Source organism: Physeter macrocephalus, chromosome 4 (assembly GCF_002837175.3).
Source record: "Physeter macrocephalus isolate SW-GA chromosome 4, ASM283717v5, whole genome shotgun sequence".
NCBI classification, from domain to species: Eukaryota; Metazoa; Chordata; class Mammalia; order Artiodactyla; family Physeteridae; genus Physeter; species Physeter macrocephalus.
In genome coordinates, this window is record NC_041217.1 from 78,642,596 (window position 1) to 78,653,846 (window position 11,251).

General features: G+C 51.0%; 1 protein-coding gene across 1 annotated transcript in view; it reads left to right on the forward strand.

Moving 5' to 3' along the window:
• Positions 1-1,400: 1,400 nt before the first annotated feature.
• The window catches only part of TBX15 (T-box transcription factor 15), a 106,887-nt gene continuing 97,036 nt past the window's right edge, over positions 1,401-11,251 (forward strand). The window contains exon 1 of the mRNA XM_007123645.4: positions 1,401-2,106. Within this exon, the coding sequence (XP_007123707.1) occupies positions 1,902-2,106 (205 nt within the window). The 5' untranslated portion in view covers positions 1,401-1,901. The remainder of the gene's footprint in view (positions 2,107-11,251) is intronic.

The following is an 11,251-nucleotide window of genomic DNA, read 5'->3' on the forward strand; positions in this document are numbered from 1 at the left end:
TTCAGAGGTCCAACAGACCCTCCCTTCTCACCCCAAGGTGGAAGGACCAATGGGTGTTCGTTCTTGAGGGGTCTGTGACACACCGTGTGCTCCTCTGCCCTAGGCTTTCGGGTTTAGACCCTGCTCAGAGCCTGGGTGTCGGCAAGACTTGTCTGCAGGGGCCTGTCGGTCTGTCGTTGGCATCTGGGAGCTGGCTCTTTCCTGCCTCTTCGCGCTGGGATAGAAGCGTCTGGACCAGGGCGTTGGGGCGATAGGGCTGTGGCTCGGCCGTCGTCCGCGAAATCCGAGACCTTTTTCCAGCTTGGCAGGATCAACTTCTTGGCCCCTCTGAACTTGCTCTGTGCTGGGCTGCGATCGGGGTCTCCAGCGGCCCGAAACCAGTAGCGGGTGTGGGGAATCAGAATGGCCAGAAGTGTTGGGTTTAAGTTCCTTAGAAATCCCTGACGACCACACTGTCCTGAAAGATTTTTTTTTTTTAAGGGTGGAGGGTGGATCAGTGGGGCGGGGAGAGCCGGGCTCCCGAGGTGATCGGATTTAAAGGGAATTTTGAAAAAGCTCCTTCTCCACTATCAAAGTTCCTGGCTGCCCTCTCCCAGCCCCTCTCGGCGGGTTCTCCAGAGCAAGCGCCCCAAGCAGGCGAAGCCCGGCTTAGCATCCACGCCGAACAGCAGGAGAGCATTTGCTGCGTGCAGGCCCAGTCGGGATCCGCCTGAGGAGCGCGCGGTAAGCCGGGTGTCCCACCGCAGCCCTCTCGCTTTGAGGGCGCCTAGTCTCCTTCTCTACCAGGTAGAGCTGGAAGGAGGAAGCGATTTTTATATTTTCAATTACAAGACCTCGGATAGTAACGAGGCTTTGTTGTTGTTTCTTTCGTTTTGCCTTAACCAGAGTCGCTTAGAAATCGTTCAACAGGAAAATAAGAACCTGTGTGGCGAAATCCCGGCGGAACTAGCAGATTTAAAAGCATCTGGGGGGCAAGCGCGAGATTGTCAGAATCTTTTTCTGGCGTATTTGGACAGGTTGACCTTTTGTCAGAGCCTCCCAATTCCAGATCCGTAATTTAAATGACTCTGCGCTTGCAGCGTCTGTGAGACCTAGCAGATTTGGGAGGAAAAGGTATGGATGTGGGACTTGCAGGAGTTTGTAACGGCACAGATCAGACCTCGACTTTCAGCTCCCCTCCCTTCCCCCCCCCGCCCCCCGCTCCACGAGGAACCGTGGGGGACTGGGAAGCCAGGAGTTAAAGTCGGCCCAGGAGCATCCCGGGGACAATCCGAGCAGAGCCTTGGCCCGAGCCTCAGTCTCTCCCCTCCTCTCATTGGCCGGCGCTCTCAGGGTTTCTCCTGTTCCCTCTTCACCATTGGTCGGGGGCTTTTTTTTCCCCTCAGTCTTTCTCTTCCTCCCCCCTCCCTCTCCCTCGCCCCTCGGACAGGAGCGCACCGCCTGCCCCCAGCTCCTCGAGAAGGGAGGAATTTAGAAAAAAAAGTTTCCCAGAAGTTTGGATCAGAGGAAGGACGGGAAGAGACCACGGGAGGAAGAGGGAGAGGGAGGAGAGAAAGGGAGAGGGAGGAGGGAGAGAGAATAAAAAAAAGATGAAGTCCAGTCTGCACAGCCTGTGAGCGCCTGCCCGGGTGGGTGGGAAGCAGGGCTCGGGCGCTCATGCAGCGAGCGGGCAGCGCTCGGGGCGCTTGTTCCTAGGGGCTGGGGCAGCCAGGGACGTCGGTCCGAGCCGGTGGCGGAGGGCGCAGGGGGAGGGTGCCGAGGACCCGCAAAGCCGCCGCCTCAGTCTCGGCCGCCAGCCGCCGCCTCTCCCGGGCCCGGCTCGGCGGGCGCTCGGAGCGTGAGGGCTCGGGTTGCTCCCTCTGCAGCGGGGGCGAGCGGGGGCCGGGGTGCGGGCGGCTAAGATGAGTGAAAGGAGAAGATCTGCAGTCGCCCTGAGCTCGCGAGCACATGCCTTCTCCGTTGAAGCCTTGATCGGCTCAAATAAAAAGCGGAAGCTGCGAGACTGGGAGGAGAAGGGGCTGGACCTGTCCATGGAGGCGCTGAGCCCCGCGGGCCCACTCGGAGACACGGAGGACGCGGCCGCGCACGGCCTGGAGCCTCACCCGGGTGAGTGCGTAGGGCCAGAACACGGGAGGCGGGCGGAGAAGGGACGCCGGGCGGCCCGCGGGCGGGGAGAGTGGCGAGGAGGAAGGCCCTGGCGGTGACGACGTCTTGCTCCAACCCGGGTTTCTTTTTCTTTGCGCAAATGCCTTGAGCCTTCCCCAAATTCGCCGAAACCAATTTGGGGGAACTGGCCTGAGCCTTGCAGTTTCGTCGCCAACCTCAAGCCAGGAAGCCTTCTTGCTCGCATCCCCTTCTCTTTCTGGGAGCAGAGTGCAGTGTTCACGGTGCCCGCAGCTGCTGGGGCTGCAGGCCCCTGGGGTTAAGAGGGGCGCCGATGCAAGGCAACGGCGGGAGCGGAGAGGAGCTGGGACTCGCTTTTGAGAGGTCCGAGGACTGGCACGGAGTTCTCGGTCCGACACCCCTGTGGGAATTGCCCAGTTTGTCCCATTTAGCCTTCATCCTCGGTCCTTTCCCTTTCCCCACCAACTTTTCTGGGACTCAAGTTGTGTTTCTCCTAATGCCCGTGACGAGGGAGCACAATTATATTTCTACTTCGTTGGCATTTGTGGAAAGAGGAATGGATTTTAGTCCGCTTACCCTGCGCCCTGGGCCACTCTTCAGGGCCCACATCTCTGCGTATTGGTGGGGATCAGTGCAGCAACGTGTCTCGGATCTGTGCGCCTTCTATGCACGTTATATACACACAACACGTAAAACAGCGGGCGGATGTCTACATCAGTACTTTAACAGAACCCTAGGAAGGGGGGAAAACAACGTTTTGTATTAAGTGCCAAGATTTCAACTGTGCAAAACACAGGGGGAACAGCTGTTGTCGGAAGAATTTTGCCCGCGCGCGCGCGCGCGCGCGAGCGCGCACACACTCAACGCTCGCAGCGGCTTGGTTTAGCGCTTCAGAAACTTTCCAGCCAGGATTTCTAAAACTTTTCTAGAGGTGCTCCTGCTGACCAGCTAGGGCTGGGGAGTAGATTTGGGTCAGAGCGCCGGCAAGTCGGAAGGGGAGGGCTGCCCGCAAAGGGATGGGGCTGGCCACAGGCCCAGGAGCTTGGGGACCCAGCTTGGGGCCCAGGAGCTTGGGGGCTGGAAAGCTGGCCGACCCAAGGAGAGACAGCTGTCGCTTACATTTTCTCTTTCGGCAGTGACAGTTCAATTTCCATGCTCCTGAGGCTAATAATAACGCGATTAGCGGGTGACCTGCAGAGACAGAGTTTTATGAATTCTCCGTGTTCTTGCGGCCGGTTACGGTATTTGGGTTTCGTGCTGGGGAATTATTTTTATTAGTCGATGAAAAGAAAATTAAAAGGAGATTTATTTCGTCTGCTCAAGCCTTTCCTTGTATTTGGATGCGGGTGCCTGTCCACGCGGACCCTTGTGTAGGCAATCCAGAAAGGAACGCATGGCTAATGTGTGTTTCCCATCTCTGGCCAGACCCTATTTCCTCACCGTACTTACTTGTTGTCAGAATCTCGTTTGGGCCTTCACACAGTTTAGTGGAAGTTTTCTCAGGCCTTATGACAACTCACGATTGGGGATGTAGTTTATTTTATTTTCCCGATGGTGGAAAAGGCAGAAGTTATCTAACTGAGTATGGCAGACGCCCTGACCTGTCCACGGGTACTTTTCTCTGGGAGTGGGGTACAGGTCGTAGGGAGCCCGTGTAAGGTCTTGTGTTCAAAAGGACCAACATGTGGGATCATAATGAGACTCAACTGGCAGTTTTCTTTCCGCCGTCCTTGTCAGAAAATAATGGGGAGAAAAAAATGAGGATCTGGGACAAGGAGAGACCAGTCCAGGGATGTGAACACGAGAGCCTGGTGTCCAGAATGCTGTTTCCTGGCTCCCGCGGGATGGGGGTAGGGGGTGAGGACCTAACATAAAACTTTACATAATAGAGAGGTCAGTTGACCAGTTCTCATTACCTTTGTCACTTTTATTTTTTTTAAAGAAAAAGATGGGCGTTTGGGTTAGAGAAAACGAAATATGTTTGTGGGGCAAAGGTCTGGTAGGAGGAAGAAGCCGGAAGTCAAAAGCACTCGCGGGCCCTCTGCGGAGCCGGGCTGCGTGCAGCTGGGCCGGTCCCGTCGTGGGCCGAGGGGATCTCCAAGTTGGAGTTCCCGTAGTGGCCAAGACTTTCTTTTGAACAGGACGAACAGGATGTAGGATGAAAAAAATATCTTTCAGAAAAAGCGTATTCTGATGTGGAGACTTAGCAGTCAGGAGAGTGGAGCAGGCAGAGCTTTGGGCTTTGAGCGGGGTAATAGAAGGCCCGCCAGGGCTTGGAGTTCCCTATAGGCCTTTCTTTTTGTCTTTAATACAGCGCCCTAACAAATACAAAGGCAGAGCCACATTTAATGGTGTGTGTAAGGTGGTGGAGGCGGGAAAGGGGGCTCGAGCGGCTCCATTATGCCCAGGGCCGAGTCTCTAGCCGGCTGGGCCTCGCAATTATCGTTAAACTTTCTTCTCCCTATTAGGAGAAGAGGGGGCTGGACCCACTGCATGGCTCGCCGGCCCTAGGCCGAAAAGAAGTCAGGAACAGAAAAAAACCCACAGCGACAAAAAGAATATTGCCAAGGGGCTGGGGAAGGATTAAACAAACATGCACACATACACAGGCCACCCGCCTTAGAGCAGCCGTATTTATCATTCTCACCATACCCTCCCTGACTGGTACCATCGTTTTCAGCCCTCCCTCAAAATTCCGGGATCCTCAGACAACCGAAGGGTACGATTTTAATGCTTAAGTTTTTTCTCAAAGACGTGGCTTTTTGCTTTTTCACAGCCTGTTTTTCTTTCGACGTCCGGACAGAGCTTGGCTTTAGCTGGCGCTGAGCACCCGCAGCCTGGGGCACCAACCAGCATAAGCGGGGGGACCAGCCGGGCCTGCTCACTGTAGGCCCTCACACATCAGAGGACACACAGTATGTATTTCAAAGATGTCCACCGAGCCTGGTGGTCCCAAAAAACCCTGAGGCCCTCAGGGCCTTGGAGAAGGGCCTGTGAGGTACCCTCATTTTTACACCCGGGCCAGCGCTCCAGTCTTTTGGAGAAGCCGCCAGCACTCAGCCTCTGCGGGCTGGGGAGGGTCTCAAAACTGGTCTCTGAAAAGCCTGGCTTTCGGGTCGGCTTGCCCCCGCCTCTCACACAGCAGCAACGGAGGAAACTTTCGAGCCAGGATCGCCGGGAACAGCTGCTCCGGCTGCGGCCTTGGAAGTATATTTCAGGCACGCGGCGGCGCCATCTGCGCTCGGACCGCAGCCCCGGCTCCACCCGGCTTCCCCAGCTCGGGTTTGGGTCTTTCCCGCCCAAACCCACAGCCGAGTGCTGCCGAGGCCCGATCCCCCGCGGAGAAAGATGATTTAAACCTTCTGCGATGGGATTTCCCCCTCCGGAGCCCGCGGGCCTGAGCTTCGCAGCCAAGGCGCTCGGCGGCCTAAGGAGGTGGCGACGCACGCGGGTGGGCACACAAAGCAGGCACACACAATAACGCGAGGGAGATCCGCACTCCGCGCACACGTGCACACACGTCAGGCGCTCGCCTTCTCCCAGGCACCCGGCTGCGCAACCCCTAGTGAAATGAGACAAGAAAATTCCTCGCAGTGCCCCAGGCACTTGCTTCCTCCGAGTTAGCGAGACCAACTGGTCACAGGAATCAATCTGCCGGTTTACGGCTTGTTTGCTCAGAGTAGAACTCCAAGATTTTAATCCTGACATCACCCCTCTACCCACTCCCAACTCCCCAATACGGGAACATTAGGGTCAAAACGGAAGAAGTGACTCTTCACTGATGTTTAAGTAATGGAGAAAAGGCGATGAGTTTGAAGCCAGTGGGGAGAACGTACTTGTGCGAGGCAAGCACCAGCCGGGACGCAGGCTGGGGCTTGGACCGCAGTGTATGGGTATGCGGCGCTCTGGGCAAGACGCCGGGCAAGGGTCTTTCTTGGGTAGAACTCCGGTTCCTCGGCGGTGCGTGCGTCCCGGCACCAGTGCAGGCCTCGAAGTGCCGGTCTGCGCCCTGAGAACAAGCCAAGTATAGGACCTGATGAACGTGCCCAAACCTTCCGGCTGCCAGGTCAAAACGGCCTTCCGCGGTGGCTGCCTCTTTGGTCAGTGACCTTGTGTCACGATTCTGAAAGGGAGTGAAGGGGTAGGCAAGATCTGAATTCGTTGTAGGCCGGTTAAGGATAGTGGTTTGCTGGGGCATGACTGCCCAATGCCTTTTTCGCGCTCTGCTCGGACAGTGGCTAAATTAGTGCCTTCTGGATGTACGGGGCTGGGAGAGCGCGACACAATGTCCCCCGCACGGTGGGGAGGGTTATGGAGACGTTCTGCGTAAAGCTCCGGTCCTGGAGTGGTGGCACGATAGAAGGCACTCGGAAAAAGGAGACAATTCCAACCCATTCTGTCCCATAGATGGAGCAAACTGCTCGAGGGCAGTGGGGAGGACAGGGAATGCGGAAAACCCTGGTGCCCAGAGTTTGGACTGTGTTGGAAGAAATGGAGTGGGCTGTGGTTTGCACCTCCGCAGGTCGCCCCCATACCCCCCTACACCTCCCCAGGGGGGATCAGAAACCCACGTGAAGCGTGTGGAAGGCGCGCGCGGGTGGGACGGGTTGCTCTCGTTTCTTCGCTACTCGGTGCAGGGCAGCCCCTTTGCCCAGCTGGCTTCACAGCCACCTCTACCCCTCGGAGACCGTTCCGAAGAGCACAAGCCTAAAGGGCGGCGAAGGCTTTCCTGGACAGATCAGCTTCCAGCCTCGGTGCGCAGCGATTCTGAATTCGCTTCTTCTACGCCCCACCTAACGCTCTTTCTTACTGAACACTTTATTTGGATTCAGAGCTAGCCACTTTAGGTTTCCTGATTTTATAGATAAAACTTCCAGAAAGAAAAGTTCACGAGGTGACGTTCATGCAGGGGGAAGGGGGAATTAAATTTCTTACGGTGGGGTTCGGATTGAAATTCTATTGACGCATACCCGCTGCCGTTTTCCTGTGCACCTCCACCCCATTACTTCAAATGGTATCATGAACATATTTTAATTATTAAAGAAAATTTGTTTAACATATTTAGTTAATATACCCGGCACGTGAGGAATAAGTGAAGAATGGTATAAAATGCCTAACCTGGGAGCCAAAACTAAAATGATTGGGTATTGGTGGTTTGTGTTCCCCCGTTTATTTGTATAATTTCCTTGTGTGGACGAGAGTTTAATGGAAGCAAGTCCCTCATCATTAATCCTTCATATTGGGCCACAAAGAGGGAGGGACAAATACATTTTGGCTCAGAAGACTGAACTATTTTGTTCGTCTAAGCCTCTCCAAGGGCATTGCTAGTATTAAGGAGTGAAATATTCCAGGTCTGTGACAATTCTTTTCTCTATTGCCAAAATTATAATATTAATAAGATGAGAGCACTTTTTTTTTTGAGATTCTTATTATGGACTCTAGTAGAAGTTTATTTCTCACACCTGGGAGAAAAATGATTACTTCTTAAATCTGGGAGTTTCTTCTCTAGGTGTCTGTAGATTAAAAAAAAAAAAAAAAAAGCCAGGCTGAACTGTGCAAATTCCACAGGGATAAAGAGCAGATTGGCATTTCACTTTCCTTTTTGGAAATGCAGAAATCTGTCCAATGGTTATTCTGGGGGTGTAGCTGGTTATTGCTTTCTTACTCCCAAAAGATAAAGTAGTTAAGCATGGGGAGAATATTTAAGTGGTTTTCTAGTTTTAACCTTTTGGGATATTTTTCCACAGCGGAAAGTAGGGAGCTGGTGGAACATGGAATCTTTCCCCCTTCTTTCTCTCGTCCCTATGGTTTATTTTTGCTTTGCCTTTTCTGGTTTCTAGTGAGCTTTGAATTTTATATGTGCATGACTGAGATACTCAGTGGTCTGTACTGGGAACAGCAATTAGCAAATTTTGAAATTAGAGTCTGTTTACACTTCTTTGGGCAAGGATAATTATTAGTTAATTTAAGTGAGGCCCTCACTCTGTCAGAGTGGAAAATGAGACTCAGTAGGGAGGACCGGAGGTGAAATGGGAAGAGGTGGGGAATTAAAGCAACTGGTGACGACAAATCAACATTTATTCCCTGCCATTAATGGCTTCACTTTGAGGCAGGGCAGGACGTTTTTTGCTGACTACAAACTGATGATGAGCTTTTGATACCAGAGGTGAAAATAGGCCTTGAAATCACTACTTTTTATTCCGTACTTTTTTTTATCAGCCAATGTCTAGTTCTGCCCTTTATACATAAGTATATACAGGATATTTTAAAAGTATTTACACAAGTGTATGTGTTTTATACACAAATTTATGTGTGAACTTTAAGTTCTTAATGGGACATAGATAAAGTTGCAGAGAAAATAAACTGCTTTTTGTGTGTGTGTGTGTGTGTGTGTGGAGCCAGTTTAACAAATTGGGAACACCTGAAATCTGGGGGCGAGAAATTTTGTCATCTCTAGGTATCCTTTGATAATTCAAGGGTATCCCCAGACCTGAAACTTCTAGTTATTGGTGTTTTTATTTAAGTCTCAAATTAATTGATGATTTTGACTAAAGCCTAAGAGAAAACAGCAGAAAATGAGACTGTGCAGATGCAATTTAAAAGAACAAGGAGAGTGGAAATTTTTCTAAATTTGGCTTTTAATTTTGTGAATAATGCCATCTTCATTTTGGATGGACAGAAGCTGCCTTGTATTCTGAAGAGTAATTTCATGTTCTTCCATGCAGAGAGCTAACGGAACCACTAAGAGGAATCTGGATAATAATAATGGTTAGTAGAAATAGTGAGAAAAACAGTGATTTGGGGGAAATAATTTAAGAATATAGGAAATATATTCAACATCTTGTCCCTATTTTTCCTCTTATATTTTCTACAATATAGTAGCTGAGGTTCAAATTAGCTGTTTCCAAATTGCCACACACTTTAGAGGATTACAGCAAACAAAACACCAACCCCTAATCGTGGATTGCAGAACTAATCTCCTAATATAGCCTTCGTTTAAAAACCAAAATGCTACCGATAACGGTAGAGTTCCCTTTACAAGGATCACTGGAGGTCATTACACACCTAGACGGATCCTTAGAGTTTTAACGCCTAGTTCTCCACCGGGTGAACCGAAATTCTGACCCCGAACACCCCCTGCCTTTCCTTGACTGTCCCACAGCCCAGAACGTGATGTCAAAGCCCCAGACAAGGACTCGGAGTGCAGTTCGCCCCCCTGTATTTCCCCTCCCTCCTCACTTCCCCTCACCCCGACCTGGTTCCCTCCTCCAACCTCCTACACACACGTTGGTAGCTCATTTTTTCACCCCCTTAAAAAAATTTCAGATGACGTTTCACCGAGGAAGGCATTGGGATTGCGTCTCTTTTCGTGAAACCATCCCTGGGAAACCAGGGCCGCTCGGGTGACCTTTACGAGTCGGCGAATTGGGCCGCGGCTGCGGCTGCCCGCTCTCCGTCCCTCGCTCGGGTCTCGGCCGCCTCGCCGGGCGGGAGCGGCGGCCCGGCCTCGGGGAGCGCGGCCCGCGTTCCTGCTCCGGCGCTCGGGGCTCTGCCTGGCCGATCCGCAGGGCCGCTTGGGCCCGGGGTTGCCGCGGGGCCTTTGAAACCAGTGCCGGCATCCTGAGGGATGGTGGGTGCTTTTCTCAGCTCTGCTTACATCCTGGAGAAATGCGGGGACTATGGGGGTAATCAGGAAGGCTTTGGTGAAAGATTGCCGTCCCCCCCCCAAAAAAAATCAGGGGAAAAAAACCCCAAACCAACCTCAAATCAGACAGCACCCAAGGATCTTACACCTCGCGCCCTGAGGGGAGTTTGAGCTTTTGCTTTCATCAGACTGAACAAATTTTTGAGGAATCTAACTCACTTCAAACATCAACAATTAGAAACCAAGAATCCCTCGGCTTGTAGGATTTTTAACCTCTAACCATTTCCAAATGGGTAATTCTAGGGTCAGTCAATATCACAGCCAGTCCATTAAAAAGGATGGTCATTTTGTCGATACCAGACACACATGATTCCCGAGTGTGTAGGACTCATAACCGCAGAGATGTCCCCCTCCCAGAAACCCGGCATTGCCCACCGAGACAAAGGGACAGCAGGCAATTGTTCTTTGCATTGTTCTTGGAGATTTAAAACAATGAAGTAATTCTTTTCTTAAAAAAAAAAAAACAAAGAAACCACCCATCTTTACCAAGCAGATTGAGAAATGACTATATTCTGTAAGAAGCCAGCCAGACGGCTTCCCTTCAAGAGCTCAGCGTTAGCTGAGAGGGAAGTCCCGCCTTGAGGCATCCTGGCTCCAAAGCATCAATCACACCAGACCCCAAGGGCCCAGAATTTTAACCTAGGGGTTAGGTGACTTGGGTGGTTCAGGCCTTATGTTTTTGCTTCTGAAAAATAAATACTTGCTTTTCACAGTGGGGAGAGGCAAGCATTTGGGCCAATAAATGATTGTGAACGCAGCAATGCTTTCCCTGGATATGACAAATCTTCCTTAATTCAGAAGTCTAATATTTTGATTTCTTTATTTGTTTGCAGCAAAGCTGGGGAGGGGCTGTGTGTATATATATCTATATACCTATGTGCTATGGAGGAAAAAAAGGGCTTAGAAAATTAATCGTATATGCAAGCTTGCAGAGGAATACTAAATTGTCAAACGTTTCAGAAGCCTTAATTGCTTATGTGGATATCTATGAGTCTTCACTATACTACAAAGCTTTCAACACAGGCCCTCGTATTCTAGATTATATCGATGTACTAAAGTAGGAAGAGGGCTATACTAGCTTAAATTAGACCTAGATTCTAGTGCTAGTTTTGTCATTAATGTTGGAACCAGGGATATTTGTTTTAAAGGAGGACATATAAATGTTGAAAAAAATGTTTTAAAGTTGTTTTATAGTAATTGATGAGGCCTTAGTTCCTGGTTTGTGAGATGCAAGAGAGGCTTAAATAACACCTGAAGCCCCATTAGCTATAAGATTCTGTGATCTTGTTATCGTAAAAAAATAAATTTTTTTTTCTCCTGATGCACTTTGGCTATCACTTGACTCATCCCTTACTTTGTTTGAATGAGGGAAGTTTTACTGCAGTTGTAGAAAGTAACAGTAATAGCAACACAAGGCCAAAA